Source organism: Hibiscus syriacus, unplaced genomic scaffold, assembly GCF_006381635.1.
Source record: "Hibiscus syriacus cultivar Baekdansim isolate YM2019G1 unplaced genomic scaffold, ASM638163v2 tig00112255_pilon, whole genome shotgun sequence".
NCBI lineage: Eukaryota > Viridiplantae > Streptophyta > Magnoliopsida > Malvales > Malvaceae > Hibiscus > Hibiscus syriacus.
Window position 1 is genome coordinate 1 of NW_024063285.1, and position 15,305 is coordinate 15,305.

The 15,305-nt window shown below is 32.6% G+C and overlaps 1 protein-coding gene and 1 pseudogene across 1 annotated transcript; both read left to right on the forward strand.

The window, feature by feature from the left end:
• The first annotated feature begins 3 nt into the window (after window positions 1-3).
• LOC120176812 lies at window positions 4-3,540 on the forward strand (annotated as a pseudogene).
• Window positions 3,541-5,648: 2,108 nt separating this feature from the next.
• Window positions 5,649-6,774, forward strand: LOC120176818 (the record flags this gene model as incomplete). The annotated part of the gene is made up of 4 exons (XM_039183144.1): window positions 5,649-5,889; window positions 6,044-6,133; window positions 6,236-6,332; window positions 6,575-6,774. Coding segments are annotated over 4 exons (567 nt in total), but the record flags the coding sequence as incomplete, so codon positions are not given.
• Window positions 6,775-15,305: the final 8,531 nt, after the last annotated feature.

A 15,305-nucleotide genomic window follows, 5' to 3' on the forward strand; every position in this document is an offset into this window, starting at 1 on the left:
GCAACAGCAACAACATTGAATTTTCCACAAAATTCATTCTCCATGTACGGGAGTAACAGTTATCACACATATTCTGGGCCAAATGTTAATACGTCAGGTTCCACTCTAAAGCCGCAATCTCATGGTTCACAATGAGGCAAATCACACATCATCAAAGCATGGTATCGATCCTGGAGGCTCAACCAGGCAATGAACATGATGAGTGGACCTAAGCTTGAGAGACAAAACTCTAGTAATGACCCAAATAGATTGCAGGGCGAATCTTTCTCACTTTTCAGGTGGGTTCAGTTCCTTGGCAAGCCTCACTGAGTAAGGAGCTGAATCCTAGGCCTTTGTCATCAGCAGCATATGGAAACAGGAATCTGTTGATCAAGGTGCTGACCAGCATAGACCTCATTTGTCTGCCATCCAGGGAGCGTCGAATACACTAGTTGAACAAGGAAATACTCCAAATGATGAGCCTGGAGAGAAGCAATCGTCCAGAGTTGGCTTCTCAACACCTTCCATCACAACACAAATGGATTCTAATGTACCGTTATTCTAATCTTTGTATATGCTTTCTTATTGTGATATCTTGATGGATAATTCTGGATGCTCTGGTGATGCCTACCACTTTGTTTTAGAAGTTTACATGAAAATTTATTCATCAAGTATTTGCCATCTTGGAGTGATGTTATTTTAGTTATGAAGTGCATATACATGGATGTGATTTATAATCAATTTGATGGCAAGTGACATTGACCCATGTAAATGGATCATGAACTGTTTTGGTGACTTATTAGATTTAGCCCTTTAGTTGTTCTGACTTTACAGTAGATTAGGCAAACTTCCAAAGGCAGTACTGCATAACAGGATCGTTTAAACATCCAATTATATATATATGACATTGTTCTTGATTTTGAGTTTACTTTCTATTCAGTTCACTTATTTGAAATTATATATATATATATATATATATAGTTTAGTGTTTTCCTCAGTGAAGCACATCCTTATGACTTTTTGTTTCTTTTGTCAAATTTTCTGCTTTTGTATTTTTATCAGTTGGGGTCTAGAAATCCATCTGTGCCTGCTCCAGCTGGGGTCAATGCGAGAACCCCACAAAAAAACCCTTCTCTGGGCCAGAAGAAACCACCGGAAGCTCCTGGTTCATCACCACCACCGTCAAGGTTAAATTAATCTCTGTTGCTTGATTGCCTGGCATGGTTATCAAGGATCAATTGAATGCCATTTGATTCATTCTTGATATTAACATGTTAAATAATTTTTCACCCATATTCAATGGGTTCCTACAGCAAGAAGCAAAAAGTTTCTGGAGCATTTTCAGATCAGAGCATTGAACAACTAAATGATGTCACTGCTGTTAGTGGAGTCAATCTCAGGGTATTATGCTTTATAGTCATCTCTGCCTAAATTTAATTATTAAGTAGTTACTAAATCCCTAAAAGAAAAAAAACCACTTTTTATGTTATGCTATTAAATAGGAAGAAGAAGAGCAACTATTGTCTGGCCCCAAGGACGAGAGTCGAGTTTCAGAAGCATCTAGAAAGGTTGTGCAAGAGGAAGAAGAAAGACTCCTTTTGAAGAAAACCCCTTTGCAGAAGAAATTGGCTGAAATTAGTTAATATTCTTTATATCTCCCTGGTCCCAAGTCCTTCAATGTCGTACATTTACATTCTGCTTTTCATTATAAGCAATTATCATGTCATACTTTTCCTTGTCTTCTTGCAGTGGCCAAAAGTGGTTTGAAGAATATAAGCAATGATGTGGAGCGATGTTTGTCTCTGGTGAGATGCTAGCTTTTTGACCCTTTTCTTTATATTGAGTTTATACATTTCCTCATGTACCTGAATCTCTAGAGTGTGGAGGAAAGAATGCGGGGGCTCATATACAATTTAATCAGACTGTCGAAACAGGTCAGTCTCAATTCCTCTTAGTTAACATGAATATTCATTATATCTTTCTAATTTGAATGAATCTCTTGTAGCGTGTTGATGTTGAGAAGCCTAGGCACCGTACACTTATCACGTCAGATGTCTGTCAGCAAATTATAATGATGAACCAGAATGCTAGGGGAGAATGGGAGAAAAAGCATGCTGAGGTGGAGAAGCTCCGAAAACTTAATGAAGTGGGTGCTGTTTCTATTTACATAATATGATTATCTATAGTACATTCAAAACAAGGAATTAATAATGCACTGACATACATAAGATTGGGCATGCTGTATCATTTATTCCTTAACACTGTATATGTTAAATATATGTGGTTGCAGCCTGAGGCAGAGACTGCTGTTGATGGCGACAAGGAGAACGATGAAAGTCGAGCAAAAGTAGTAAAGGTATTATCAACAAGTAATTTTCTCAACAGTATATGTTTCTTAATCATCTAAATAAGAGGAGTAAATCTATGGTAATGTTTAGGTCAACAAGGAGGATGATGACAAAATGAGGACCACTGCTGCAAATGTTGCTGCACGCGCTGCTTATGGAGGGGATGATATGCTGTCAAAATGGCAACTTATGGCTGAGCAAGCTCGCCAGAAACGCGAGGGGGGAACAGACGCAGCATCTGATTCACAAGCAGGTAAAGATGTGAACCGCAGGCCTTCATCTGCATCTGGGAAAAGTACAAAGGACAATCAAGAATCTGAAAAAAGGGGTACACGCAGTCCTCATGCATCTGGTAAAAGCTTGGTTCATGTCTAGATCTCTTCTCAATTTTAATTTGATGCATTTATCTCATTAATATGGTTGTAAGGTTCATCATGTGTACTGTTACATTAGATGACATGGTCATGAATGCTGGTTTACATCTGAGCAAATTGGAATTGGTTCCTATTATGTATTATAATGGAACTAATTCAAGTATTGAATTATAGAAGCAATGTGGGGTAGTAAACCTGATAGCAATACACAATTGCATATACTAAGATACTAATGGTTAGGAAGTTTGATCTCTTTTTTATTAATATTTTAATGGAAAGGAAAGTTGACTGTTGATTTAATACAAATTTGTTTGATCTGTCATAGTCATTTTCGAGCATTTGAATAACTATGTAAAGCAAATGTACTTGTATGAAATTGCTCAACATCTAGCTATATCACTGTTTTGTAAGGTGTTTAATGCAATGATTAAATCATTCCTGCACTGTGCCTGTTCCAAAAGTATCATTACACAACTTCTAATTCCCGTGGATTATGTTCTGTTACAAATTTGTTATCATGTATTTGCTTTTGTTTTCACTCTACTTTCTTTCAACAGGGGGAAGTAAGAAAGTTGGCCGGAACCAGGGGGTGATGCTCACACCCCATGCTAGAGTGGATCGTACTATTTCGGTTAAGGATGTGATTGCAGCTCTGGAGAGAGAGCCCCAAATGTCTAGGTCTACACTGGTATATAGCTTGTACGAGAAAACCTCTCTTGATTCTACAGCTGATTGATTATAAAGTACCTTTATACTTGGGGGTTTCATGTTTCCCGTTAGGTATAATGGAATTTAAGATGTCCATGACTGCCTCTTTAGCTCTAATGAAAGAAAATTTTGTTAAACAGCTTGATAATTGGAACAGTTCAATTTCTTATTTTTGTTCGATGTACTTCTGGTGTTGCAAGTTGCAACACCTGAATTTCAACTAGTCTCGCGCAATCCAAAGGCATAGTGACGTCATGGGGCTTGGAATGCGGATGGTTAAACCTAAGGATTGAATCACCTGTATTCGATCTATTGATCGATTATTTTGGATCAAGTTTTGTAGATGTCTATTATGAGATTCTATTATTGGGGTGATTCAATGCTTTGATTGGGAGAGAATATGCGAAGAGATGGTGGATTTGGCTGATTGGCCTGACCTTACCATGCCAAAGGCTCAAAATTTGCAGGCTGCGTCGATCACACTAACCCTTTGTTTCTTGTCCATCGATAGTATACACATTTTACCCCTTAAAGTATGTTTGTTTTTTCAACTTAATATCCAAAGTTTTTAACATTAATTTGTTTTTATCATAAGTGCGCCTAACGTTAATTTTATTATTCAAATTTCCCTTAATTGATAATTTCATTGGAAAGTATAAATCAATAAAAATGTAACACGTGATGCTTTGATCAGTTTAATGAAAATGGTAAATAGTATATCAAGCCTCTCATCCTTATTAAGTTTTATTATTAGTCCAGAAGAGGTAATTTATTTAAGGAGTTTTGGTATTAAAAATGAAACAAAAAATAAACTTTAGATACGCTTTTGAAAAAATTAAAAGTTTAGGTATTAAAATAGATCAAAATTGATAGTTTATGTACCAAAAACACGTTTAGTACCTAAACCATACTTAAGTTTTGGGAAAAAAAAATGGAAGTTTAGGTACTAAAATGGACCAAAACGATAGTTTATGTACTAAATGTGTTAAGTTTTTAATGATGAGGTACTAAAATGAAGCAAAAACTAAACGTTAGGTATGGTTTTGAAAAATTGAAAGTTTAGTTACTAATACATATCAAAATTGATAATTTAGATATTAAACGCGTAATTTATCCTTTATTTAACATGGGTTGCCATTTCGGTGGATCATTCAGTTAACATGAAGCAAGAGCATCTGCATCTTGACAGCTTTCAATTTCGTATAGTTTGTGGTTATAACTAAGGTTGTAAATGAGACGAGACAGATCGCGAGCTACTCGAGATCGACTCGATCTTGGCTCGATAAATACTCGGATCGAATGGAATCGACTAGAGCTCGAACTCAACTCGAGTTCTTAACGAGCCGAAACTAGCTACTCGATATTCGACTCGAAAAGCTCGTGAGCAGCTCGAAAAAAATGTTATATTACAATTTTAGATTTTTTAAAATTACATTATTAAAAATATATTAAAAATACATTATTGATGAATAAATATTCTTGAATTGAAAATGGTTAAAAATTATATTTGAATAAATATTCTTATATTTATTTTAAATTAATAAAAGAATTATTTATCTAATGACAAATATTTAATATATTTCTAATGATAATATTTGTAATAACTAATTTTTTAAATTGTTGTTATATTTTTAGGTTTTGGGTTTAAATATCATAAATATCAAGGATTTGAGCCTTTAATATCAAGATACTATATTGTACTTACCTCATAACTAATTATTTGAAAAGGTTTAGGGTTTAGAATTTAGAGTTTAGGGTTTAAGATTTATAATTTATGTGATAGGATTTAAGGTTTAGAGTTTAGAGTTTAGTGTTAGGGGTTAGGGTTTAGGATTTAAGTTATGCACATGAAGGTAACATACAAATTATACAAAATGATGTTATGTGACTCATAAATAAATAATTCACATACTTATACATAAACATATCAACATGCAAAATAAATATACATAACTAATTAAAGAAAATAATTCTAAACATGAACTAAATGAAGAAAAAACTAAATGTAAGGACTAATTTAAGCTAAAATTTAAACAATTGAGGGACTGTTTTATACAAAACGCATAAATCTAGAGAGCCTAAAGCTAATTTACTCCTAAGATTACGGTGACTAAACGATAATTAACCTTAAAATTAATTAAAATTTAGAACCTAAATTAAAACAAACCTAAACTAAATATTCATTTCAACCGCTCAAGCTCAAACCTCACGACCTAACCTTCTCATTCTTTACTAACGTTGTTCATCTGGAATACAGGAAGAGAGAGCCAGAGAGAGGACAACAACCCAACGATGTTTTGCTCAACAGCTTCCTCTATCCCCATTTATTTTGATAAAAAAATTCCCCATTACCTCCCCTAAAATCCTTAAACCTTCTTCTTCTTCTTCACCTTGTTGTCTACCATTGAATACCTGGGTGTCACCCAAGTCTCTTGTACCTCTGGCTGCTTCTGTTGCTATTCTTCTTTCTCCAGTTCCAGGTACATCGATAAATTATTTGATGGTATATTTCCAAGGATTCAATTTCAGTTCATTGCATTGACTGTTCTTTTGACTAGTCAAATAAACTGTGAAATTGTTGAAATTCAGGGCATAGTTAAAAACGATAACTTGAGGTTCTTTTTCATTTTGCAGCTAAAGCTGGACTGTTGTCAGGATTCCCTGGAATCGAATCATTTCCTGGTCCTAAATTACCTGAGATTGAGTTCCTAAATCGCTTCAATGGTTTGCTCATCATTCACAGTCCAATTCATTAACATTTGTGCTTTATATTCTAGTTTGCTGACACGAAATTAGCCTTAAAAACGGGTTGCTTGATTTTTTCAGAAGAAAACCAGAAGAATTACGCTGAAGCTGATGCAAGATTCAAGTCATCTCCCTTGCTAAAGCAGTTGTTAGAGCGGTCTAAGCAGAACAAAGAAAAGTATTTCATCTTCTTTATCCTATATCAGGATCAAAATTCCTTCAGTTGAACTAATATTTCTCAAATTCATTTGTTCACTTATCTGTTCAGTTGATATGAAATTCGAGATGTCTGAATCCAACTTGAAAACGTATATTAAAAGATGGTTACATGAACCACTTATAAGTTCTTGAACTTGCATTATATGGTTAGTCATCAGGATAGAATTGTGATGTTTGCCGCAAATATTTAGAAAATTGCAGGAACAAGCAAAAAATTCAAGACAAGTACTGCCTACGAGGGGCAGAGATGGGAGTAGGGGATTGTTCGGTAGAGGCGATGTCCCCAGAAGACAAAGAAAAGTTCATTGCAACATTGAAGCAGAAGGTCGGAGTCGAATGAAATGGAGGGGAATTTTCTTTTTCTTTTTTCTTGTTTTCATTTCATTGGTTGGATATATTAGGTCAAAGCATATGAAAGAATAAATGTAATGGCAATGGCCATTTTTGTATTGAGTTTGGTTTAAATAAAAATCCATGAAAAAAAACAAGGCAAGATGAAAAATAAGAAATCATTTTATGATCCAAGGTGATTACTTGAATAATCAAACCAAATAAGCACCAAAATATTGTTGAATTATTTTTTTTTCTTAGCACTCCATTTCATAAACTTGAATTATTATTGTTCATTAAATAACTGTATACACAAGGTTCTTGATTCAAAAGAAATATATACATTTGTTTTGATTCAAAAGAGAAGAGAAAATAAATAGTAAGATGTTATCATCTCTTAGATTAAACCTATCATCTTCTGAAACAACCATTGATACTATGAAGAAATGATGCATGCAGAGCATTATTTATGGATGATACAAGTTATTTCTTTGTAACAATCCAAATTTCAGGATAAGAAATGTACGAAGGCAAGATCCATGGATCATCATTTTAGACCTCGCCTCTCAATGCAATGAACTAGTGCCCTCTATAGTATTCTCAATTAATACATTAAAAGCCTGTATTCGTTACTAGGTTATGGCAAGAGGTGGAGGATTACTTGCAGGGCATCTCTGTCTGCGAGGCCGTCTAGTTGTTTTCCCCCACCCAGTAAGGCTTCTATCCTCCAACCCCACTTCGATGTTATTATCCTGCTGCACCAGTGTTGTGGACATTGTCTCGGCTACCGAAGCAGGAGAGGAGTTAGTAGCTACTGACAATCGCCTCCGCCTGCCACGCCCGTTCTGGTCAAAATTTGAATGAAACCGTATCATTTTTAATGGTCGATTGCTTTGTAGAAGATTGAGAGAAGCTCAACTCTCCAACAGTGAAATCCCTTGCTTCACTAGTGGGCTCGTTCTTACAAGCAGGCTTGGCTAGTAACCATGGCAGGCCTGGAAGATGGTCCTCATGCTTTCTTCCTCCGTCTATTTGATGACCTTGGTCCTTGCTGCAAAACTGGTTTGGTAGATGAATCGTTCGAAAGCAACTCATTCAAATTCATATCAGTTCTGGTCTTCCTTTGGTGTCCATCTAGCTCCCAAACCCCGACAATAAAAACAAACCCAGGTTAAATAAAAGCTTTAAAAGCAACAGAAACACACTACAATGGAGCTATTCTCTCTTTCTGTCCATCACTCAAAACTCATAAAGACCCAAGCTTTACCCCCTCTTCGACTCTCTGTTCCTCTCAGGCACCAATTACAGGGAAGAAGAAATCCACATTGTAGATAGAAGCACGTGACGGTGACCGGGAACGTGGATCCGAACAGGGTGTTGAAGAGGGTGAAGAGCACGGGAAGAGGGCGGAGTTCTGGCCGTATATCCCACTCACAGTGTGGCCTTATATCCCACATCTTTAAGATGGAAGCAAGTGTTCCCAAGTGATTCGATAAATTAAAGCCCAAACTCAATAATTTAATTTACCGTGAGTACTTGAGCTTGAATTGAGCTTGATTCAATTTTGAATTTTGAGTTTGAATTGAGCTTTATTCAGTTTGAGCTTGAGTTTTAGTTATGATTTTGAATTTTTTTTTTTATATTGAGTTTTTTCGAGTTGAATTTAAATATTTAAGCATCTTGAGTTTTGGAGTCGAGTTTACGTTTAAAGTTTTGAGTTAGGCAATACTTAAACTCGATTTAGCTTGTTTATACCCCTAATTATAACAAGTACTTGACACCATTTTTAGCGGCTTTTCTGCTCCATTATTTTCTGCTATCAGTACAATGATGTCACTGCAGGCTGTTGTCGCCGTTTTTACTCGTAATATTTTCTCGGCGAGTGCTACGATGCAGTACCCGGTTAGTTAGGTTTATAAAAATAAAATATTTGAATTGACCCATAAACTTTCTAAAATTTAATAATTAACCCACCAACGTCCGTGATAGTCCTAAAGTTGATCTGTTCAATTAGTTAAATTTAAGTAAAATTATTAACTTGACAATCATGTAAACCATGCTTCTTTTCCTAAATTATCCATCCAAAGGAAATGTTTGATTTCCATTTATATTTGGTTTTGTTAATGTTTCATTTTATATGGGATACTTTTTGTTTATTGGGCTAGGTTTACCCATGCAATGGATTAGGTTTAAATTTCAGTTAAACAAACTTCAAATTTACGTTCAAGAAGTCGAAACGAGTGTGATGAGAAAATTTAGGACTCGTTGGTTATCGTTTTCGACGGTTAACACAATGATTGATTGCAATGAGCGATGACCAGAATATGAGTTGGTTCAAGCAAAGAAAGAAAATGAGAAGAAGAAAAAAGAAAAATGTCATATGGATCTTAAATGACGTCGTTTTGGTGCAATTTGATTTTTTGCAGGGATCTAAAATAATATCATTTTAGTGTAAACTAATATGTTGTCACATTATTTATGATCCAACGGGTAACCAAAACATGAACATTATCAAAGTTGAGTGAAAAAATAACTTTTAGGAAAATATAGCGATTAAAATAAAAGTGAGATTAAAATTGAGTGACCGAAAGTTATAATTTACCTTATTATTTATTATAAATTTCTAAAGATGTGAAATTTTAAAAGAAAATTTATTATAAAATGGTTTGGGCATGCATACATTGGAGATAGATAGCAAGCTCGATCTAATCTATTATAATTTATATCAACTCTTTTAATAATATCAAAATTTACCTTAAATCTTTAAATTTTTTAGAGTAGTTATAAAATATTATTTATTCAAAACATACATACACATCTAGGATATTTATTGAGTGAGTCTATCGTAAGTTGGGTAGTGTTCGACTAATGTTTGTTAAAATATTTTGTTGCTCGATTCGGCTCGTTACTTGTTAAAATTTTACTTGTCTCGTGCTCGTTAAAAAAAACTTGTTGCTCGAATCGTTGCTCGTTAAGTTCGCTACTCGCCTCATTGCTCTTTAAACTCACTAAAATTTTTACCTTCTTTTTTGAACTATAGGTAAAATATACTAATACCACATAGAATTTAATATAAACATAAATTAATAAATAGAATAAAAAATATAAAAAATATTTGAAGCAATTTTAAGATCTAAACTTCAAAGCAACAATCTATAAATACACTAAAATAATAATTAGGGTTTGATTTTGGGTGCAGTAAAATAATATTTTTATTATTTATTAGAAAATTAATAGATTAATAATTTATCATCTTTTTTATTATCCATAAGTAAATTAGTAATTTTTTAAATGAAATAATTTTTTAGAAATAATTACTAAAAAATTATAAAAAAAGATTAACGAGATGCTCATGAAGTTATTGAGTCGAGTTGCATTTTACTCGACTCAACTCGTTAAGATTTCAAGTCGAACTTAAGTTCAAGTCAAGTCAATCCTAATCAAACTTTAACAGAACCAAATCAAACTACTTAACTTATTAAACACCTCTATACACATGCAATAATTAGTAAATCTTTTCTAACAATTCTTATAACTATCTGGGATCAATACATATAGAAATACGGCAATCATTGGCTTATATAAAAAAATTGAATAATTGGAAGTAGATACATATATGAAGCAGTTGTGCCGACATTCGAGTGACATAAATAGATGGATCATTTGGCGTAGGGGTGAGCAACACCGGGTAACCGTTTATTTTTTTTGGGAACCGGAACCTGTTGCACCGGATCTTAAAAAATGGGAATCGGAACCGGAACCTGTTCAATCGGTTCCTAAAAATTGGGATCTGGAATCGGAACCTGTAGGTACCGGTTCCGGGTACCCTGTTATTTTGACAGCTTTCTCATTCAAGCTGTTAATTGTTACACATTAAGTAGGATGATATGCCGCCTCCATGTTAAAATTAGCCCTTTTATAACATGTTAATTTATTAAATTAAAATGCTACTACTTATCACAAGTATAACTCTTTTCTATGCAAAATTTATCCACCATTTCATACTTAAATAGTAATAAAAACATTAACCCAAAGTACATATTATGAAAACGAAAAGTTAGAAATCAATTACAACAAGTTTAATCCAAATTCAAAAGTATAGGTTACAAAACGCATAAAGTCACAAAAAGTCCAAACCAATAATGTAATACCCCAAAATTTGACCAGTGACTAAAATGTAAGTTTTGAAAGTTTAGTGGCTAAAGTATAAACTTTGAAAAGTGTAGGGACTGAAGGTTGTAATTTAAAAGTTATATATTTTATGCCTGTAAATGAAAAATTTGGATTAAAACAGAGATTTTAGTGGGATCATATTTTTGGTACGAGAATTTTGATAAAAGATATAAAGCAGTAAATTTCAGTATTGAAATCAGATATTCGGATCGAGCTGAAATTTTACAAAAATTTGAAGGATGTTAGAAAATGGTTGGAAATATTATTTTCATATTTTTGATCAGAGAAATTTGGCTCAGAACAGTGCAATTTTTCAGATTTGACCAAACAAATGGAATTTTAGTGACTAAAATGCAATTTTTAAAAATTGCATGGTCAATTTCGAAAGTCAAAGTCAAGTTGTATCATCTTTGACCAAGGAATATTTTAATAGAAGATAATACAATGGCATTTGGTAATTTTCAAGATTTATTAAGGGCAATTTTGGTATTTGGTTCAAAAAGGAATAAAAAAATTCATTTAATTAGTTTTAAAGGTTAATAATTAGAGATATTTTTGGAGAACCATCGTGAAACTCTTCTCTCTTCTCCAGCTAGCTGCTGAAACCCATAGACAAGGTGAGTCAATTTGTTTTCTTCTATTTTTGATCAAATTTGGTGAGTTTTGGGATTAAATTGTGAAATAGGAAATTGTTCTATCCTATTTTCTCTACAAGATGGTATAATTATTTCTTGGTTTCATGCTTAAATGTGAAAATGGGTATATTTATGGTGGATGAAGAGGAAGTGTGATTTTTATGATTAAAGATCAATTCTTGATATTAGAAGTGTTGTAAGAATTGAAGAAGAACCAAGGATGCAAATTAATGAAAACAGTTTAGATTTTAGAATCTGGCAGTAAGTTTGAAAATTCACCAGAAATTCTATAAAAATTATTTGGATATGATTTTTATATATATTATGTTCTTATATCAATCTAGTTTTGTTTAAAACAAACGGAGATCAATTTCAATGTGTATACAGAAAGATATGAATTTTTAACTGAGGAAAGGTCAGAAAAACGGACAGTATATTCTGCACAAAACAGATTCTGTTGATCAACTTTGAAAATTCACTATAAATTGTACAGAATAAATTAGAAAGATTTCTTTATATGGATAGATTCGTATCCGAGTCTAGTTTTCAATGGAAGAAACGGAATTAAATTCCAGTGTGTATATCAACACAGAATACTGATTCTTTAAAGATAGTGCAAGTTGTCTGAATATGGAAATTTTAGAATTTAAGTTGAAATGGATTAGAAGATGAAGAGTAATTTTTAAATGTAAAAGTATCATTTGGGTGAGTTAGAATAATTCTGGAAATTCTGGAAAGTGTGCTGATTTTGGAGTTTAAGTATTAAGTTGGGATTGAATTTCAAGTTTATCAAGTTGTAAGGTTGAAATTGAAAAGCCTAAGAAAGTTTAGGATGAAATTGTAAGCATTTGAGTGTTGAATTATTGATTTGAACTTTTATTTTAGTTGCTGGAAATTTTATATATTTGATGGGAAATAATCATAATAGTGAAGAGCTATTATGAAATTAAAGGAAAAGTTAAGTTGAATTCTAGAAAGAATTTAAAATATGTGGTTAGATTTTATAATTCGTAAAAGTTGAAGAATCATGTTGAAAATAATTATTTATGGAATTGAATAAGTGTTTCGATAAGTTTGAAGTTATAATGGAGTTATGAGTATGGTTGTTATCGATTTTACTATATAGATTTTCAAATGTTAAAACGAGCTTATATTAGTACGATACTAATATGTAGTTCGAACAATTTTTGTTTTATAATTTGGTATTGTCAGACTACGTTAAATCTAGCAATCCGAACGATTCGAAAGGAAAGGACAAAGCTCGTGACTAGGATTATTATATACAAGTTCTGTAGTGAGGCAAAGGTGAGTGCAATTATTTATTTAATTATTTTGATCGAGGACGACTTGCGATAAGTCAACCTCATTCCAATTTATAGTATGATTTATAAAGATTATTTTCATAATATTTTATATCAGTTTTATGAATGATTTAGGGTATGAACTGCCCAAGCATGATATTTTGATTATGGATTTAATTATGTCACATGAGCCCATTGTATGTATAATGAGAATTATGGGTACACTTGGCATGCCATTAGTTGAGTATTATCAGCTTTGGTACATTCTTGTATCAATGTTATCATATCAGCTTTGGTACATTCGTGTATCAATGTTATCCTATCAGCTTTGGTACATTCGTGTATCAATGTCCAGCACCGTTGGTGCTTATTCAGGTTATGATGGCACTGAAGTGCATCATATCTCAATATCAGTTACGATTTGCACCGTGTTGTGCATAGTGCGCACCTTACTCACGTATCTTATGTTCTTATAAATATGCATTGGGCTATGAAAATGAATATGCAAGTTGTGAATGATTTTCAGTTAACAAAAAGCATGATGTGCTTATTTTATTAGATATGATTTATCAGAATTTTCATGAGTTCATGATTTAAAAAGAAATTTCAGGTCTCAGTGAAGAAATCGACTTGGATAAGTTGGTTTGCCAGTTTAATGTTTTAAGTTGAATTATTTTATTTACGTTTATGATAAATTTCAGATTTTACTCACCCTAGATTATTATTGCCTCACTAAGTTATACTTAGCGCGTGATGATTTTCATGCGTAGGTTTTAATAAGGATAAGTACGATCTGTAAGGAGCTATCGGAGCATCTTTCTGGAAAGACATACATATCATCAGTATCAGTAAGATGTCTATGACGTTTCTTTTGACTTATAGTGGCATGTATAATTATGTCAGTAGTTTCTAATTATCGTATTTATTTTAAATAATTTGTAATAATAAACTAGAATTATTTTAGTTTATTTTACTTAATTTAGTTTTATCGGTATCTATGTATGACAAGAATTTACTACATTATTATGTTTTAAAAGATTTTACGAAAAGATATGGTTTAGTAAAATTACTGAATAAATAATAAATTTATTTTCCTGTAATAAAGAAATAAATTATAAGCTGAAATATACTTTAAAATATATTTTTAAAGTTAGAACCAGAGTGTTTTCAAAAGAAACAAATTTTTACGAAAATTTTAGTTTAGTAAATGTTTTCAAGTTGATGTGACATCTTTGACTAGTATATTGAGACATATACGGGTTAAAGGTGTTACAAATAACGTTTACAACTAAAAGATATTACACAATATTTGCAATTCCAACACAATTTTTGCTCCATTCTCAAACTTTGATGTGGTGATGCCGTTGATGCTCTCCTGACTCCTAGCACAAAGACAAATAAGTTATTACAATATGCCCTAATTTGTAATAAAATTGTATTAAACTTACATGTAAGAAAATAATAAATGACAATATGAACTTACTTTACCTTGAATGAGATTCCTTAGTAGTTTTTACCAGTGGCATCATTAATTTGTGTCACGCAACTATCACTCAATTCTGAAAACAAAAAAACACATTCACCACATAACATCAAACAATCATCAATATTCAATAATAACGCTGCAAATTAGAGATAGATACAGAGTGAGAGAAGAAATAATACGAAAAAAATACATGAATTTCAGGAAAAATTAATCAACAAGTAAACCCTAAAAAACAAAATCTCTAATTCTAATATAAATTATATGATAAGATTTAAGGAGAAAAAGAGAAAGAAAAAGAAATAATGAAATGAAAAATAATATATCTGACTTTGTTGAATGAAAACCAAGATATTGATGTAGTGATTGAGTGCTTCATCAATGAAGACGCGTGACAGGGAGAAAGAGAGACAAAGAGTGATTGCAGTTGCTAGGTGGGTGAGTTAGGGTTTTTAATTTTTGGCTCTATTTTTTTAACTTTTTACGTTTAAAGTATTTTTTTAGTATGTACTCAGTTTTATTTGAGCTCTAATATTTTGGATAATATAATGTTATGCGGTTCCGATTTCAGGGTATCCGGTATTGGAACCACGTTTAGCCAGGTATCCAACCGGTTCCGGTTCCAAAATTTTGGGAACCGAAACTGATGTCAATAGGGTCCTTATTTTACTACCTAAAACCAAAACCACTGGGATCGGTTTTGATTCCGAAACAGGGTTCCCTGTTCTTTTGCTCACCCCTAATTTGGCGTAATCTTTCACAGGGAATCCCAACAGATTACGTGAAACTTTTGGTGGGGAAAGTTAAGGCCCGACCATTTCCTTTTTCGTTGCTACACGAAATTCATATCTGCCATTATACCTTTCTCTTACACCCATAAATACATACAAATCATTACAAGAATTTGATACAAACACTCTCTAAATGTATAAAAGTATATATATTCATATTTAATATTTATATTCGAATTATTAATAGGTTTAAGTTGATAATTATATCTCATTATGATA